We start from the raw sequence: 17991 nt of genomic DNA, 5'->3' as shown, positions 1-17991 counted from the left end.
ATAAAATAAATGCAAAAAAAAAGGGCAAAATAATCTTTGGACAGGGTCTAAAGCAACATTATTTCCCAAAGAACTGTTTATAAAGATAACGAGAAAGCAGATATTAAGACTACTGTACTATTTAGTACATACTTCCTAACTTTTGTATTTCATACTTTTCCCCAAATACTTGCATGACTTGGCCCTTCACCTCCTTCAGTTTTGTGATAAATATAATTTCTATTATACCTTCCATAATCAGCTATTATAACCACATTTCCCTCCTCCGCCCCAAAGCACTTAGCCTACTTTATACTTCTCCATAGCACTTATCAGTGCTTCACTATATTCGTTAGTCTCACTGGTGAACAATGTTTGTAGAGACCTTTCCCACTAATTTATTCCCAGAACCTAGATCAGTAGCTGACACACTGACTAAACACTGAATAATAATCAGGGTTGGTCCTTTACATGGGCAAAGTAGACACCACTAGCTAAAAATGAGTAGATGGCTCAAAAGTCATGTTTAGACCTCTCTTCTTTACTTACCTGTTTTCCCCAAATCTTAATATGAGTTTGCATTCCACAATTAAAAGGAAGAATTAAAATATACTAGTTAGCCGTGGTGGTTCTTCAGGATGGGGACATGGGCCTCTGTCAGGATCGTCATGGACACAGTGCAGGTTGTGAGCTGCACACATGTTGGCTGTAGGGGAGTAAGTGAACTCCTGCCAGGGTTGCTACGTAAATTCCATGCCTGACCTGGGACTGCACTGCCCTGGAGGTTCTCCCAGGGGATTTTTCTACTTTTCAGAAAGGCACTAAATGTGACGAGAGTCGAAGAGGTGTGGGAGTGAGAAGGACAGGCTGGATATTAGGGGTGAGGTGTGAAAGGAAAACTTACTTTTTAAAAGCGAAGAAAACTTTTATTCTCTTTGAAGTTGTTTGCTTCTTTTATTTACTCATTAATGTATGTGCATTATCTATTATTAAGAAAGCAAAAATGGTATATGTGACATCTTCAAAACATTGACATAATTTACCCTGAAATATAATAGATGGATCAATAGCAGAGCCTTCCTTAAGGATGAGTCTGCAGGATATCTTCCACATGCCCTCCAGATCTGTTTTCTACCCTCTGCCCCGTTTTGTGTCCTGTGCGTTAAAGCTATGTGAACTAAATCAACGAGCTTTCTTTCTTCTTGTGTCCAATTGGGATAATCCTATGTGGAGCTCCAGCAGGATATCAGAGGAAAGAAGTACGAATTTTGGTTATATATTCCCTTGATTCCAAAGTCACAGCTTTTCTCAACATGGCCCTGTCTACACATCTCTCTCCTTCTGGATCCTAACTACTCTCTTATCCAAGGCATTTACTGTGTCTTTTATACATCTTCTCTATACCTTTATTCCTAGTTCTTTTACTAAATCTTCTTGGGTTATCTTTGTTTGAATGTGCCATATTTGTTACCAGCTGATACCCTAATACACGTTTCATAAGAAAAAAAGAGAACTATGAGGAGACTGTAAAGAAAGAACAGATGCATTGGGTCAGAGATACGTCAGAAAACAGACTCAGGAAATACAGAGTTAAGGTCCAAGAGGACATCAATATAAACCAACCAAGACCTGGACTCCTTTCAAGTTAGAAGGGGACTTTGAGTTTATTTAGCTCATGTCCTTCATTTACTATCTGAGAGAAACTGAGACTTAGATTTAGTGACCTTGTCCAAGGTCATGTGACCAGTTGGTAACAGAATCACAACTAGTACCCAGATCTGAAACATCAGCCCATTTACTCCATTATAGTTAACAATTTTGCCTAGGGCCAGCCACAGAAAAAATATGCCCTTTCGTATATATATATAACTGCTGGCCTCTTTTTCTAATGCATCGAAAGATATGAATATATACATGTTCTGTTCACTGGGATTGTACTCATTGAGATCATACCCAATGAGACAGATAAAATCTTTCTCCAGTTGTGGGTATGGTAATCGTTTTTTTCCCTGGCCACATCAATTTCGACTTCTGGTTTGCTGATTCATTTCCTGTGTTTCATATTCTTTTCTATGATAATTTTTCACATCATGGAGTTTTACATTAATTGGAGAATAATTTTATTTAAATAATGATTTTTCACTAAAAGTTCAGATTTTAAATACTGAGCTATCTACAATGACTACTGCTATAGATTCAGTGGTCTGTCTTTTGAATTGCCCAGACTTTGAGGTTCTTCCAAAATATCGGTGCTTTTCCCCCTTATTTATAAAATGCTATTAATAATGTGTGCATAATAGGCCTGGACTGAGATTTAAATTAGGTAATACATACAGGTCTCTTAGAACAGTAGCTGGCACATAGTATGCCATCAATTAATGTTAATTACTATGGCTTACTTCAGCATAAGGTAAAACTCTATAACTTACAGATCTCTGTTCTCCATTTTCTCTTCTGTATTTTGGGATGTATGAATTTGGGAGGAGGGGTGAGACCTTACTATGCTTTTCAGCTTGAAAAGCAGTTTATGGGTTAAATCCAATCAGCAAAATGATTCCTTTTTTGGACCATTATGATTTTCATGATGTTTCTCCTGTAAAACTATTGAATAAAGGGCTTATATTGAGCGATACCTTGAGTCTTCTGGGATTTTCCATTTTAGACATTTTACATTTCTGTCTGGTAGGTTGCATTTGCTTAGGGCATTCAGTTTAGTTCCACAGATGTTTACTGAGCAAATACTACTGACTAGAAATGCTAGGGATAAAATGGTGACTCAGACAACACACTCACCCCAAAGAGCTTACAGTCTCCTGGGAGTGTTTTGTTCTTGGCCTCATCTTTGTTCAAGCCTAAGAAACAGGAGAACACATCAGTCCAACATGGATAACTAAGTGCTAGCTCATCACTGGGATTGGCCCCAAATCAGCAACTTGTCATCATCTAATCCCATATAGTTACCAGATACATTAGTGGGAATTTTGAGGGTGTATCTAAGAAAAATTTATTCACTTGTTGCATTCTTCCTAAGTGTAAGTGCATGTCCCAGGAAGCTTGATGCTTATCTGCTCTTCCTCAGGCTCCAGCATGCCAGTCACCTAGTGCTGTGGAAATGGTGAGCACACTGGAGACACACTGTTCTTCAGAATGTAATGAGAGGGCAGAGGGGAATTTAAATTATTCAATTTTAAGAGGGCTCAAGCAGATTACCCAGCAGCTAGATTCTACAATCTCGCTCAAACCATTCATTTTCCTGATGAGGTTACATTGACAAGGTTACCACAGATTACTCAGGGAGACTCTGTGACATCCCAAGGGTCACCCAGCTGGTTGTGGTTTAGGCAGAACTAAGAGTTGAGTCTTCTTTAATGCTGTTACCTATAACTGTGAAGTGTCTGATTATTTTAGCTTTCAAGTTTTGTGGTGCTATGAGATGTTTTTATATCTGTTTGGAAAGTCTTAGCATTGGCAATATGAGTTTCTTAAAGGCCAGAATTTATAAAGAACTGGGAAGATTTAATTTGCCATGAAGATATATCACTATTACCAACTTTTAGAAAATTCTTTTCCTTTATTAGGCTTTCACAAATGCAAAATGCATCCATTGTACAGACATGCTACTTGAAGATACTTGGAAATTAGTACTCTTAAGTTCTATGTCATTGTCATAGGTCTCTCCATACAGTCCTGCTCTTGAGGGGAGAGAGAGGTGATGGCAAAAAAGGAGCAGTTAGTGAGTGAAGAACTCCTACTTTTGAAGTGAACATATATGCCCAAGTGAAACTATAGCCCAATAGAACCTACAGAATTTTTTAGCAAGACGAGAACCTTAGAGATCATTAAGTTGAAAGCTGGAAGAAAAGAGGCTAACTGAAAAGCATCCCCTGTAGGAAGATAAGATGCTAATTTTTAGAGGCACTCAGCAGTTAGAAAATCAATTTTTCTTAACATTGAGAATTATTGAGTGGCTGAAAAAGCATCTTACTCTATGAAATATAGTCACTGTTTAGTGCCTTTCCATTTTATTTACTATTTAAAGCACACAACAGCTAGTTAACCAACTACTTATAAAATATATTTAATGTTTAGAGGCACTCAGTGTGGTTATAAAATGATTTTAAGGGTATACAAATATTGTATGTTAACCACATTTCATGAACTATGGTTCCCTCTGGAAAAACAAAAACGTTTTCCCTGGCATCCTGCGGCATTTCATCCTGAAGTTTGTAAATGACCCATATTGCTCAAACTGGCTGCCTCACTGGCTTTTGATGCCAGCCACTTTAGAGCACACACCAGAAAGATCAATATAACCCTACATAAGTGATAGAGCACCGGGCACTCAAAGGCTGTTAGACTCTCCGATAAAGAACGGCTTGACAAACGCAGTGAAATTAAGCAGCATGCACAAAACCCTAGTAAGGAGGTTGTAGGGCTGTAGTCTTTTCCCCGTGCACGGTGGATTGATGGGTGCAGTGTGGCACAAGATGTACTGAGATGACACTTGCTCCCTGCCACGGGTATGCATTAGCAAGATTATGGGCCTATGAAAATGTGAGGAGAGTCTAAGAAAGGATGGGAAAAGAATGGAGCCTTTCTCTAAGGAATCGGCTGTAGAGAATTATGACACATGAGACATAAGGGGGCCCAGCATAAACTTAACAGTGAGAGAATGTTCAGCCATATTTATTTTCAGGCAATATCCTAATTCCCTGAAAACACTCTATATCACAATGTGTTACTCTCCCTCTTTCATTATTGAAACTCCACGGCATTGATTATGGAGGAAATGTGATGGAAATGTTGCTTTTAATTTCCTGCTTGTGTAATAAAGCTGAATGTGTAATGATGTTCATTTTGTCTTTACTTTACCATTCTGCAGCACATAGCCTGGCAGAAGAGCTTCTAACCCAAGGTGATGACCACACTGAAGCTGGGGAAAGGATGCAAAGACAGAGATGGAGGACAAGCTGGTATAAATCCACACTTTGTCACATCACATAGCGGGTAGTATTTCTAGTAAAGGTAACGAGTAGTAACATTTTAATCAAGGGTAGTTCACAGGGAAGTATACTAATTTTTAAATCAAAAGTTTAAAAAATGCATAAACTATGAAAGAAGATAGTGTCAAAGAATACAAAAATGCACGAGAAGATTGTTAGACTGATTCACAAGGACTCTCGCTTACAATGCAATATGCTTCAATTCTCCGAGTCATTTCAAAATATGCTAGACTGGAATTCTGGTTTCCAGTCTAGCATGTAAGGAGTTTGGAAGTCATCACTTCATTCTCACAAGTAAAAAGCTGAATAGACCAAAAATTAACAACTCTCTTTAGATCTCTCAGAGAATTGAGGCCACAGGGCAAACTACTGTCCCCAAAACTGGAGAGACAGGTAGATACAGAGAATCACAATTTATTGGAGCACAAACCTACAAACAGAACCTTTGTGGCAACCAGTACTAGGACAGGAAAAGCTAAACTGTAATTGAAAATTTGCTGGAAGTTCAGTATTGACAAATCTGAAACTGATAAACTCCAGGGTAGCACCCCCTCCCCGCCAACAGCTTTGTGAGCTTTACCTCCAGGAGTCCTACAAACTTCTCACTGTGAAGATGAGGGGAAAAAAATCTCATGATTCCAGCAAGAAGAGGAAAAGCATCAATGCTCAAAGATGCCAGAGCACTCTGTTTTTAACAAAGCCTGCCCTTGAGAGAAACTATTTTACCAGAGCCTAACTAACTCGACAGAAGGGAAATATCTAACTCCAACCCCTCCAGTCATCCTGTCCCATCTAAGGTGGGAAGTGGGAATAAAAAACATTTATGAAGGTCACAGTCCAGGGTCTCAGATTCACTAAAAGACTGAGACCTAATTATAGGGCTAAAGCAGCAGTCCCCAACCTTTTTGACACCAGGGACCGGTGCTCCTATGAGAATCTAATGCCCAATGATCTGAGGTGGAGCTGAAGCGGTGATGCTAGCACTGGGGAGCAGCTGCACCTCCTGATGTGAGGCTGGGTTCCTAACAAGCAATGGACCAGTCCATGGCCTCGGGGGTTGGGGACCCCTGGGTTAAAGAATGCTTCCTCTCCATACTTCCACGCTACCCATATCACCAAAAGCTTATTTATCACAGTTCCTTTTATAAGTACATCATGTCTAGCTTTCAACAACAAAAAATTACAAGGCATACTAAAAGGCAAAAATCACAGTTTAAAGAGACAGAGCAAGTATCAGAATGAGACTCGGATATGGCAGAGATGTTGAAGTGATCAGATCAGGAATTTAAAACAACTATAATTAATATGCTAAGGGCTCTAAAGGAAAAAGCACACAACGTGCAAGAACAGATGGGTAATATAAGCAGAGAGATGTTAATTCTAAGAAAGAGGAAAAAAGAATTGTAGACATAGAAAATGCTGTAACAGAAATAACGACTGCCTTTGATGGTCTCATTAGCAGACTGACACAGCTGGGGGAAGAATCAGTGAGCTTGAAGGTAGATCAATAGATATTCCAGAACTAAAAAGCAGAGATAAAAGGCTGAGAAAAAAAGTAACAATATCCAAGAACTATGGGATAACTACAAAGGGTTAGCATAGGCATAATGGAAATACCAGAGGAAAAGAATAAAAGAAACAACAAAATTTTTGAAGCAAGAAAGCCTGAGAATTTCCTCAAATTAATGTCATAGACACTAAACCACAGATCCAGTAAGATCAGAGAACATTAAGCAGAATAAATGTAAAAAATCTGCATCTAGGTATATCGTACTTAAATTGCATAAAATCAAAGATAAAGAAAAAGTCTTGAAAAAAGCTGGAAACACCTGATCTATGGAAGAGCAAGGATAAGAATGACATCAAACTTCTTGTCAGAAATCATGGAAACAAGAATAGGGTAAAGTGAAACATGTAGAGTCAAGAGGAAAATACAAACACTAACCTAGATTTCTGTACCCAATGAAATTATCAAAGTATTTTCATAGAAAAGGAACATAATATGCCAGAAACTCAATCTATATAAAGAGTATTCGAGAAAGAATAAGTTACAGTAAAAAATTTAATTTTTTATTCATAATTGATTGAACAGGTAAGTTTGTTCATAATAATAGCAACAATATCTATAATGTGTAATTACTTTGCACTACTCGTGAAGCTATATAGTTATTTCAAGTAAACTTGGATAAGTTGTAATATATACTGAAAATTCTAGAACACTGACTTAAAAAAGTAAAAAAAGTAATAATTGATATGCTAAGAAAGGAGAAAAATAGAATCACACAGAATGCTCACTTAAAGCCACAAAGGACAGGAAAAGAATGGAAGAAAAAAAGAGGAACAAAGAACAAGGGTGACAAATAGAAAAGTTAAAAATATGGTAGTTATTAATCAAATGATATCAATAATCATGTTTAATGATAATGGTCTAAATGCAGCAATTAAGACAGAGATTGTCAGAGTGGATCAAAAGACCCAACTCTATGTTACATACAAAAAAACCCACTTTAGATACAAAGACACATATAGATTAAAAGTAAAGGATGGAGAAAGATATATCATGCTAACATGAATCAAAGAAAGCTCATGTCAAAACAAAAAAAATTATCAGGGATAAAGAAGGATATTAGATAACCATAAAAGACCAACATTCTAAGAAGACATAACAATCTTTCATATGTATGCACCTAACAAAAGAGCATCAAAATACATGAGGCAAAACTGATATAATAGCAAGGAGAAACTATAGTTGAAGATTTCAGTACCATCTATCAGTAATGGACAGATCCAGCAGGCAAAAAAGTAGTGAGGACATAACTGAATTCCATAGCACCATCAAATAACTAAATATAAATGGCACCTATAGAATACTTCATCCAAGAAGAGCAGAATAAACATTCTTCTCTAGTTCACAGGGAAAATTCACCATGATAGATCACATTCCGGTCCATAAAACACACCTTAACAAATTAGAAGAATAGAAATCACACAATGTTTGCTCTCAGCCTATAATGGAATTACCCTAGAAATTAACAATAGAATAGCTGAAAAATCTGGGAGCTTAAACAGCACATTTTTAAATAAAACGTGGGTCAAGGAAGAAACCTTAAGAGAAATTTAAAAATATTTTAACTAAATGAAAATAAAAATACAACTTATTAGAATTTATTGGAATATAGTGAAAATAATGCTTAAAGGGAAATTTATAGCATCGATTGAAGTATTAGGAAAGATGATCTAAAATCAATAATTTATGCTTCCACCTTAGAGAACTAGAAAAAAAAGAAAATTAAATCTAAAGTCAGCAGAAGAAAAAAAAATAGAGCAGAAAACAGAAAATAAAAATTAGAGCACAAAACAAATAAGTTGAAAACAGAGAATACACACAGAAAAATCAATGAAAGCAAAAGCTGGTTCTTTGAAAAAATAAATAAAACTAAGAGAAGAGAAAGGACACAAATTACTAATTTCAAAAATGAATGAAAAGACATCGCTGCAGATCTTATGGACATTAAAAGAATAATAAGAATAATAAAAACTGTTTTGAACAACTCTATACCCCCAATTTTTTTAATCTAGGTGAAGTGGACCAATTCCTTGAAAGACAGTCTGCCAAAACTCACACAAGAATAGACTGACTAGGCTTATATTTAGTAAAGAAATTGAATTAATATTAATAATCTTGCAAAACAGAAAGCACCAGGCCCAAATGGGTTCACTGGTGAATTCTACCAAACATTTATGGAAGAAATTGTACCCAATTCTCTACAATTTCTTCTGGAAGATAAAAGCAGAGGGATAATTCCTAACTCATTCTGTGAGGCCAGCATTACTCTTAATACCAACACCAAAGACATCACAAGAAATTTACAGACCAATAACTTTCAAGAACATAGATGCAATAATACTCAACAGAATATTAGCAAATAGAATCCAAAGATGTATAAAAAGTTATGCACCATGGCCAAGTAGGACTTATATTATATATGCAAAGCTGGTTCAACATTCAAAGATCAAATTAATGTAATCCGTCACATCAACAAGGTGTAGAAGAAAAAACACATGTTCATACCAAAGCCCATTCATGATAAAAAGTTAGCAAGCCAGAAATTGAAGGCAACATCCTTGACTTGATTAAAAAACATATTAAAAAACCTACAGTTAACATCTTAAATGGTGAGAAATCATAAGCTTTCTAAGATCAGGAGGAAGGCAAGGTTATACTTCTCATTATTCCTTTTCAACATTATACTGGAAGCCCTAGCTAATGCTCTAAGATAAAAAAAAAAAAAAGGAAATAGAAAGTATATGGATTGGGCAAAAAGAAATAAAAATTTACCTGTTAGTCGATGACATGACTATCTATTTAGAAAATTTGAGAGAATCAACAAAAATACTTCTGGAACTAATAAGCGAGTACATTGAGGTTGTGTGATAGTAAGTAAACCTAGAAAAACCAGTTGCTTTTCTACACGCCAACAATGAATAACTGGAATTTGAAATTAAAAATCACAATGTCATTTACATTAGCATCCCCTCTCAAATGAAATAGGTATAAATATAAAATATATATAAGATCTGTATGAGGAAAATTATAAAATCCTGATGAAAGAAATTAAAGAACTAAATAAATGGAGATATGGACCATGTTCTTAGATAGGTAGACTCTATATTGTCAAAATGTCAATTATTTCCAACTTCATCTACAGATTCAGTGCAATCCCAGTGAATACTGACTAGCTGATTCTAAAGTTTATATGGAGAGACAAAAGAACCAGACTAGCCAATATAATATTAAAGGAGAAGAACAAATTTGGAAAACTGACACTATCCGACTTCAGGTAACAAACGATTTTAGAACACCTGGATATCCATATGCAAAAAAAAAAAAAAGTGAATCTAGTCAGATTTTACACCCTTCTACAAATATTAGCTTAAAATAGATCATGGACCAAAAGTTAAATACAAAACTAAAAATAAAAAATAGAGGATAACACAGATGGTCTTGGATTTGGTGATAAGTTTTTAGATACACTACAAAAGGCACAATTCATGAAGGAAACTACTGATAAGTTGGACTTCATTAAAATTAAAAACTTCTGCTCTGCAAAAGACATTGTCAAGAGAATAAAAAAACAAGATACGGACTAGGAGAAAATATTTCTAAAGGACATAGCTGATAAAATACTGTTATCCAAAATATACAAAGAACTCTTAAGACTCAACAATAAGAAAACAAATAATTGATTGAAAATGGGCAAAAAGATCTGAACAGCCACCTTGCTTCCAAAGAAGATATACAGAAGGCAAATAAGTATAGAAAAAAATGCTTAATATCCTGTGACATCAGGGAATTGCAGATTGAAATAATGAGATACCACCACGGACCTATTAGATTGGTGAAAATCCAAAACACTGACACCAAATCATGGCAACAGGAACTCTCATTCATTGCTGATGGGACGAAAAATGGTAGTCACTTTGGAAGACAGTTTGGCAGTTTCTTATAAAACTAAACATACTCTTAGCATACAATCCAACAATTGTATTCCTTGGTATTTATCCAAAGTAGTTGAAAACTTACATTCACACAAAAATCTGCACATGAATGTTTAAAGCAACTTTATTCATAATTGCTACAACTCAGAAGCAACTAAGATATTCTTCAGTTGGTGAATGGATAAACAATGGTACATCCAGACAATGGGAAAAGCACTAAAAATAAATGAGCTATCAAGCCATGAAGACATGGAAGAACCTTAAGTGCACATTATTAAGTTGAAAGAAGCCAATCTCAAAAGGCTACTTACTGTATGATTCTAACTACACAACATTCTAAAATAGTAGAATAGGTAAAATTATGGAGACAGTTACGGATAGGTGGTTGCCAGGATTTCAGCAGGGGAAGGAAAAAGAGGAGGAACAGAGAGGACTTTCATGGCAGTGAAACTATTCTGTATGATACTACAATGATGGATATATATCATTATATATCCGTCAAAACCCATAGAACATGGAACGCCAACAGTGAACTCTAATGTAAAAATGGACTTTGGGTGATAATGATGTAACAACATAGTTTTGTTTCAAGTAACAAATGTGCCATCTTCATGTGGGATGTGTATAGTTCAGGTGTTTGTGTATGGGAAGTATATGGGAACTTCACTTTCCTCTAAATTTTACTGTGAATCTAAAATTGTGCTAAAAAGTAAAGTCTTTTTTTTTTTAATATGCTAGGCATCTAATGAGTCTGAGAAGAGCGATTTCTATTTCTAACAAAAAATCTTGCATTAGTGAATGGAAAACTTTTTTAAGGATAAATGTTCTGCAGAAGCACAGATAAATTTAATTAAAGCTGCAAGACAACTTATGCTGAAGATGAAGCTCCACAAATGTATCTAAAAACCAATGGCGATACTGAACTCTTAATAAAAACGTAGTGTTAAGTTTTAAGGATCTAAATTGTTATTTTTTTTTTTTTTAGGAAAAATGCATAGAAAATATTATTCGAAGGCTTATATTCGGCTAAGACTTAACGTGTGTGTGTGTGTAAAATTTTTCACCTAGAGTTCATTTCTGCACAAATGCTAAGAGAATGGTGTGGTGGTCTGGGTTCTTGCCCCTCACCAAGAAATGGGGTGGAGGCTCTGGCAAAGAAGAATGTGAGGCTGTTCACTGGTGGAGTAAGAAGCCTAAGGAGCTCTCACCATAGCAGGGTTGCTGAAGACTAGGCCTAATGACCTAATGACTAATGACCACTCTGGGAATGAGCCTAGGTCTAAGTCTGACTACTGAGGCCTTGCCTCAGGGTGTGCTTGGGTCTGTCTGTCTGTGCGCCTTCGCCGGCGTCTGCGTGGCCTGCTGGGGCACCGGGGAGAGTAGGGAGGAGGCCCTCTGCTCTGCTGCTGGGTAGAAGCTCTGCGGATGGGGCCCAGACGCAGTTGGGGGGCAATCCTCAAGTTTGCTTCTCCAGCATATCCCACCTGGAGTGTCGAAAGGTCACTGGAGAGCTGCCAGCGTTGTAAAGACGAGTAAGATGGGGTACAGGTGCCATGTCCGTATGTCGAGAACAAAGGCTGAGCTTGGGGAAAGGACGTAGAAGATCGCTGTGGGGCACGGAGGCACGAGGACGTGGGCAGGAGCCAGGTTACAGCTTGTTCGCCTGAGTCACCTCTGTGGTCCTGGGACTGCCTCCCGCTCTCCTGGCTCGTACTTCCGCTGGTAGGGCCATTCCTTATCCACCTGCCCACTGGGTTGCGGCAAGGGAGGTCCACGCCCCAGGCATCCGCCACATGCGCCAGCAGCAGCTGGGAGAGATGGCGGTGCGCGCGCTCGTCCCAGTGCACGCCGTCTCGCTGCCGGTGCTGCCCGGCATGTCGGAAGTGGAAATGTAGGTCCAGCACATCGAAGCCGTGTCTGCTGGCCTCAGCTGAGCTGTAGAAGTTGGCCTCCATCACGTCTTCCCGCAGGTGGGCGCCCTGGAGCTGGTGTTGGGTCGGGAGGAAGCCGCCCGAGACGACCTCGGCCACCGGCATGGCCGTGTTCCACACCAGGAGGCAGGACATGGACAGCACCTGGTCTAGGAGCCCGAACAGGCTCTCCAGATTCTCGCGGTAGCCCCTCCGGAAGTTCTGCCCGTACCTCGAGAGGTCCCACAGGCAGGAGTTCATGATGACCACGTCCGGGGCGTGCTCGCCCTGCCGCAGCTCTTCCAGGACTTCCACGACGTACTGAGAGTACACGCGCGTGAGGAAGTAGAAGCGCACCAGGTGGTGGCCCGAGCAGAACTGGCGGACCTCGCGGTAGTGGGTGCCATTGTGCATGCGGCCCCGCCTGCCGCCCTCCAGCAGCACGTCCTGCTCGAAACTCAGCTCACCCTTGGTCTTCAGCTGACTGGAAGAGAGCAGACAGTCCTTCTGCAGCAGGAGCACCAGGTCCTTGTACACGACCCTCTGGACTGAGTCTCCCATGACGACCACGAACTTGTTGTGCAGCAGCTGCCGGACTTCGCAGGCCCGCAGGTGGGCCATGGTGACTGAAGACCGGGACGGCCTAGCTCTTGCCTTTCCTCAGGGCAGGTCGGAAGAGAGCTCAGAGGTAGGGCAGAACCGCACTGCAAAGAGGGCAGCGAGCGGGCGGGCGGCGGTGGGGTTGGGTGGAGTTCTGCCGGGCGCGGGGCCTTCGCGGCGAGTGGAAGGGAAGAGGAGCGGCGGGCAGGGTACCGAGCTCTCCTCTGCCAAGTTGACTCTGCCCCAGGACGTGCGTGACCTCTGAACCGCGGAGGCCCTTGTGTGGGACTAAGCTCCACCTGGCGGAGGGGAGGTGCAGAACCCCAGCGGGAACCTGCCCCACTGGGCTATGGAGTGATCCTTCTCATTCACTGCATTTGTTCATGTGCGTGTTTCAAGTTCCTCAGATTTGGAATGCTGTTAGTTTGTACTTTGGGGCACATCCAGTCCACTGCCCGCTCTTTGTTTTACCAGTTATCTCGCTAATGGGCCCACTGTCGCATCTGGGATGGCTCTCTTTGTTATGTCTCTTGATTTCCGTTTGTGTCCCCGCCTCTGCTTGAGAATTTCTTCATTGCTGTCTTGCTTCTTCTGAGCTACCTCCTGCACACTCCTGTACTTGAGGATTTTGAGGAATGACTCCACTGTGAGAGGGGTGCCATTTCCAGGGGGCGAACCCCACTGAGGACTGATCTAGAGCCAGGATTTCCAAGCTGTGATTGGTAGAGTAGTCGGACCCTGTACAAATACTAGATGGTTCAACTTATTTTTTTTTTCCTTTTAATTAAACGTTATTATCATCTATCTCATTGTGGATTTTCATCCACTTATAAGACACAGTACAGAGATTCCCGTGTGCCTACTTTACCCAATGGATAATATCTTGGAAAACTATAATATAGTGCCACAACCAGGATGTGAACCTCGATATATTCAATATACATGCCTTTCCTCACTGGCAAGGATCTCTCCCGTTTCTCTTTCCTCAGGGCAGCACCTCCCTCCTGCCCCATTCCCCTAATGCCTGGCAGCTGCCAAACTGCTCCCCTTTTTTAGAGTTCTGCCATTTTGGGAATTCTGTATAAATGAAAATTGCACGGTATATAACCTTGGGGGAATTGAATTTTCTCCCTCGGCATCATTCTCTCGAGATTCACACAGGTCTGTGGGGATTTATCTAACATGCCCACTTTATAAGCTCTAACTGCCTGTTTCCTGCATTATGAAGTGAATTTTCCAGTGGCACAAATGTGTCAATACTCTGTTGCCTTTTCTATTTGCTGAGTACTATTCTATGGTGTGGATGTACCACAATCACTTTAGCCATTTTCTCTTTAAAAGGTTGTTGGAGTTGTCTCCAGTTTTTGGCTATTACAGATCATGCTGCTGTGAACATTCTAGTACAGGTTTTTGTACTAGAAACTAGAACTTAGGTTTTCATTTCTCTGGGATAAGCCTAGAACTGCGATTGCTGGGTTGTATAATGTTTGCAAAATTAGTGCTTTCAGAAATGCCCAGACTTTTCCAGAGTGGTTTTGTCATTTTACCTTCCCACCAGCAATGTATGAATGGCTGAATTCCTTCTCTAGGCTATATATATAAATATCCTGCATATGACCTTTCTGGTTGTATGAACCCTGGTCTCCTTCCTTGGATGTGGATATAAGCTTCAAGCTATATCATGCAGTCCTCCTTCATCTTTAGGCATGGATTTGAGCATCTAGCCTGTGTAGCCTTAGCCTCGTCATCTTTGCTTAGGGATGGGGGCTTCTTGCTGAATAAATCCTGATCTCCCTCTCTCTATCCTTGGTCCAAGATGGAAACTTCCTGGACCTATTTTTAATTTTTTTTTTTAACATGCTAGTAAACGATTCCCTTTTAAAATGCCCCTGATAGTTATATTTATCAGTCATGAAGACCTTTGTGTGAAATAGCTTATTTTGGAGTCACTGTAATTATTTTTAGTTATGACATAAATATAAATTCATAAAATTATAAAAGTCACAAAGTAGCATTTTAAGTATTATCAAGAATTGTGCTCGTTTCTATATCAAGGGAAAATTCATACTTTTTTCACCTTTACGTACTTTCTTTATATTATATAAATTTTAAAAAACTAATTATAAATCAACTGGTTTGTACTTTCTTTACATGTTTTACAAATTTATTATTGGGGTCTTCAAAGTCTCTTACCTTCACTACAAAAGTGTGGTTTATATTAGTTTAACAATTTACTGTAGGACCCCTAAAATCAATGGTTAGTCCTTAATGGTGAGAAAGCAAATAGAAATTATTCAACAGTGCATGTAAGAATCACCTGAAATTGTATGTTATTTTATGAAAACAAAGTGGTTTGTTTGTATATTGCATTTTATAGGTAATAACTAAATAATAGAATTAAAGTCAATTTAGAATAACTTACATATAATCACCTGTTACTCTTCAGTTACTTCATGGACATGCTACCCTTTTTCTGAGTGAGAATTCTCTACTTACAGCATAAAATGCAGAAAGAAAATGTTTTAAACCAAGTTATGGTGATATCTTAAGAGGCCTTTATACAGTATTTTAAAACTAAACATATGAGTAGCTAAAGAAGTATTATATTTATTAGAATATCACTGTAGTTTTTATATGCCCAAATACTAATTACAGGAAATAAATTTTTAATCTAATAAAATTAAAGGAAATGGACTAATTTCAATTTTTTCTTAAAGAGCTTTTTCTTTCTTTCTTTCTTTTTTTTTTTTTTGGCAGAGCTTGGCTCTGTCTTCAGAGCACAAGTGAAATAAGTATTGTTAGTTAGCCAGTTAAGTTTTTAAGAATACTTTCATCTACTTGTTTATTCACATTGATTTTTTTTTTAAAAAATCAGTTATTTGACAGATTTGCATTTTCTTTTGTGTTGTATAAATACAACCTTGAAAGACATTTCTTTGTATTTTATTCCCTGCTATAAGTATAGAAACATTTTAATTTAGGACCAGTGAATGTTAATGCAAATAGGGAAAGATGTGAATGCTTACTTTAATTCATTTTCCAATGTGACCAGTTTTTCAACTGTTTTTTTTCCTAAAGCCTAAAGTTCTTTATCAATAATATAAAAACCTGAAATGTGTTCAATTTAAATATGATACTAGCATGAGCTTTTCAATATTTTTCATTTTAGTGCTCTTTAAAATTACAAATATTATAGATGATTTTAAAAACTTAGAGAATTATAAATAAATATTAAGTCTTTACTCTTATACAGTCTCAAAAATTGAGTGTGTATCCATTTAGACCTTTTATACCTTTACAAACAATATGCTTAAGTATGTATACATTTTGTTATATAAAATTTGTCATTCTCCACATTATTCTATAACTTGCTTTTTCATATAACATTATATAACAAAGATCTACCTTGCATCAAGTTCCTTAAAAAATGGAGCTTAAAGAGAAAGCTGATTTGCTAATTTATTAGCAAGCATAATCCCAGAGAAATTGGAGAGAGTCAGAGAAGAAAGGAGAACAAATATGATGGAAAGCATTACTGGGCTGGGTCTGTGAGTGTCACTTGCAACTGACAGTGTAATCTCATAAGCTCTTCTTTCCAAAGACTGTATAAACTACTTCATCTCAGGACAGTTGAAGGAAGAAAAATGTATCTACCATCTCGTTATCTCTCATATGTCAAAAATGTATTCACTGCATAGGGCATTCAGTTCCCCTATAATTCCAGATTGCCACTATGTGAGTGTTAAATGTATCCCCTTGCCACCGATAATTCAACAACAGAAAAGGCCTGAGGCAAAAGGTGCGAGTTTTAATAAGGCCTGAGAAAAGTCAAATGCCACCATAACAGCTGGGACACAGCTTCTATGAAAAGGATCAGCCGTGGTGGTACATAATGATGTCTGAAACATGTTTCCTGTGTCTTACAGATATAGCTAGCTCATTCTTTTAAATGGCTGAATAGTATTCCATTGGATGGATGTACTACAATTTATTTAAATAATATCCTAAGAATAATAGTTTTAATGATAATAAGGAGAAAAAGAAATAAGGCGGGGGGTGGGGGTGGAGGTGAAAAGGGCATAACATTGAATCTAAATCTTGGGTTAGACCATGCCAATTAATTCTCTCCATCCAAAATTCCAACCTTTACTTTCTGCTTCCATCTTACTTTCTCAAGATCCTTCTGCTACTTTCTGCTGCTGCTTTTCCAGTGTGATTCTATAATTTGATATTTTTGCACAATCTAGTCCTGCTTTTTGTAACTATTAATTCTGAGCATGGAGAACCTTTGAGAATCAGGGTATTTATACCTATAGGATTTGGATTTTTAACTTTTGATTTGGGTACTTAGAACAGAGAAGAACCAGATTGATTTTCAACAGAAAAAGGCCTAGAAAAAGAAGTTATAGGCATTCCTGTTTGGACTAAAGTGGGAGAGTTTTGGAAGCGTTGTAGGGAAGAATCCAGAAAGATAGTAGGTGTCAGCGATACCAGCCATGAAATCACTGGGGAGTAAAGGGAAAATATGTCATTTTTATACAGCGTCTTTTAAGAGACTTCTACAAAGATCTGAATTACTTTTCAGTGCTTTCTTGCATACAGCACCATGCTCAGGCCAGCCATGGGAAGAGCCAGCGATGTTTGGGGTTTATATGTACAACCTCCCTTAAAAATTAGCTCAGTAACCACATTGGTTTCTGTAGAATACCTGGGCCTTTTCTTCCTCTGTGGCTTCATTTGCAATTGCATAGTTAAAATTATATTTATGTGAACTCCTGGAATCATCTCTGTCTCTTGGAATCGACTCAGTATTTCCTGGCATAAAAATCAAGCCTACCTTTTTTTCTTTTTCCCCCTAAGTAAATATTTAATTATTTTTCAAGTTGATATTTTAAAAATTTGATTTACTCCGTCTACTGTTTCACTGAAAGTCCACATTTAGTTATTTGTTTTAAACAGTGGACATGCTCATGTCATAAAAGAATGACTGACTCTATTCA

General features: G+C 38.1%; 1 protein-coding gene and 1 long non-coding RNA gene across 2 annotated transcripts in view; one reads left to right on the top strand and one right to left on the bottom strand.

Annotated features, from left to right (window-relative positions):
- Positions 1-11435, top strand: part of LOC120587611 (uncharacterized) — a 52151-nt gene extending 40716 nt beyond the window's left edge. The window contains exons 3-4 of the long non-coding RNA XR_005649039.1: positions 4862-4952; positions 11220-11435. This is a non-coding gene — a long non-coding RNA (uncharacterized LOC120587611). The remainder of the gene's footprint in view (positions 1-4861; positions 4953-11219) is intronic.
- A 335-nt stretch (positions 11436-11770) lies between these two features.
- Positions 11771-13241, bottom strand: LOC120587736 (PC-esterase domain-containing protein 1B-like). The gene has a single exon (XM_039844918.1). It carries the CDS (start codon positions 13010-13012, stop codon positions 11771-11773), a length of 1242 nt encoding a protein of 413 aa, XP_039700852.1. The 5' UTR covers positions 13013-13241.
- Between the last annotated feature and the right edge of the window lie 4750 nt (positions 13242-17991).

Source organism: Pteropus medius, unplaced genomic scaffold (genome assembly GCF_902729225.1).
Source record: "Pteropus medius unplaced genomic scaffold, Ma_sr-lr_union100, whole genome shotgun sequence".
In the NCBI taxonomy this organism is placed as follows: Eukaryota; Metazoa; Chordata; class Mammalia; order Chiroptera; family Pteropodidae; genus Pteropus; species Pteropus medius.
Note: the sequence above shows the minus strand (reverse complement) of the source record. Positions and strands in the feature narration are given on the sequence as shown.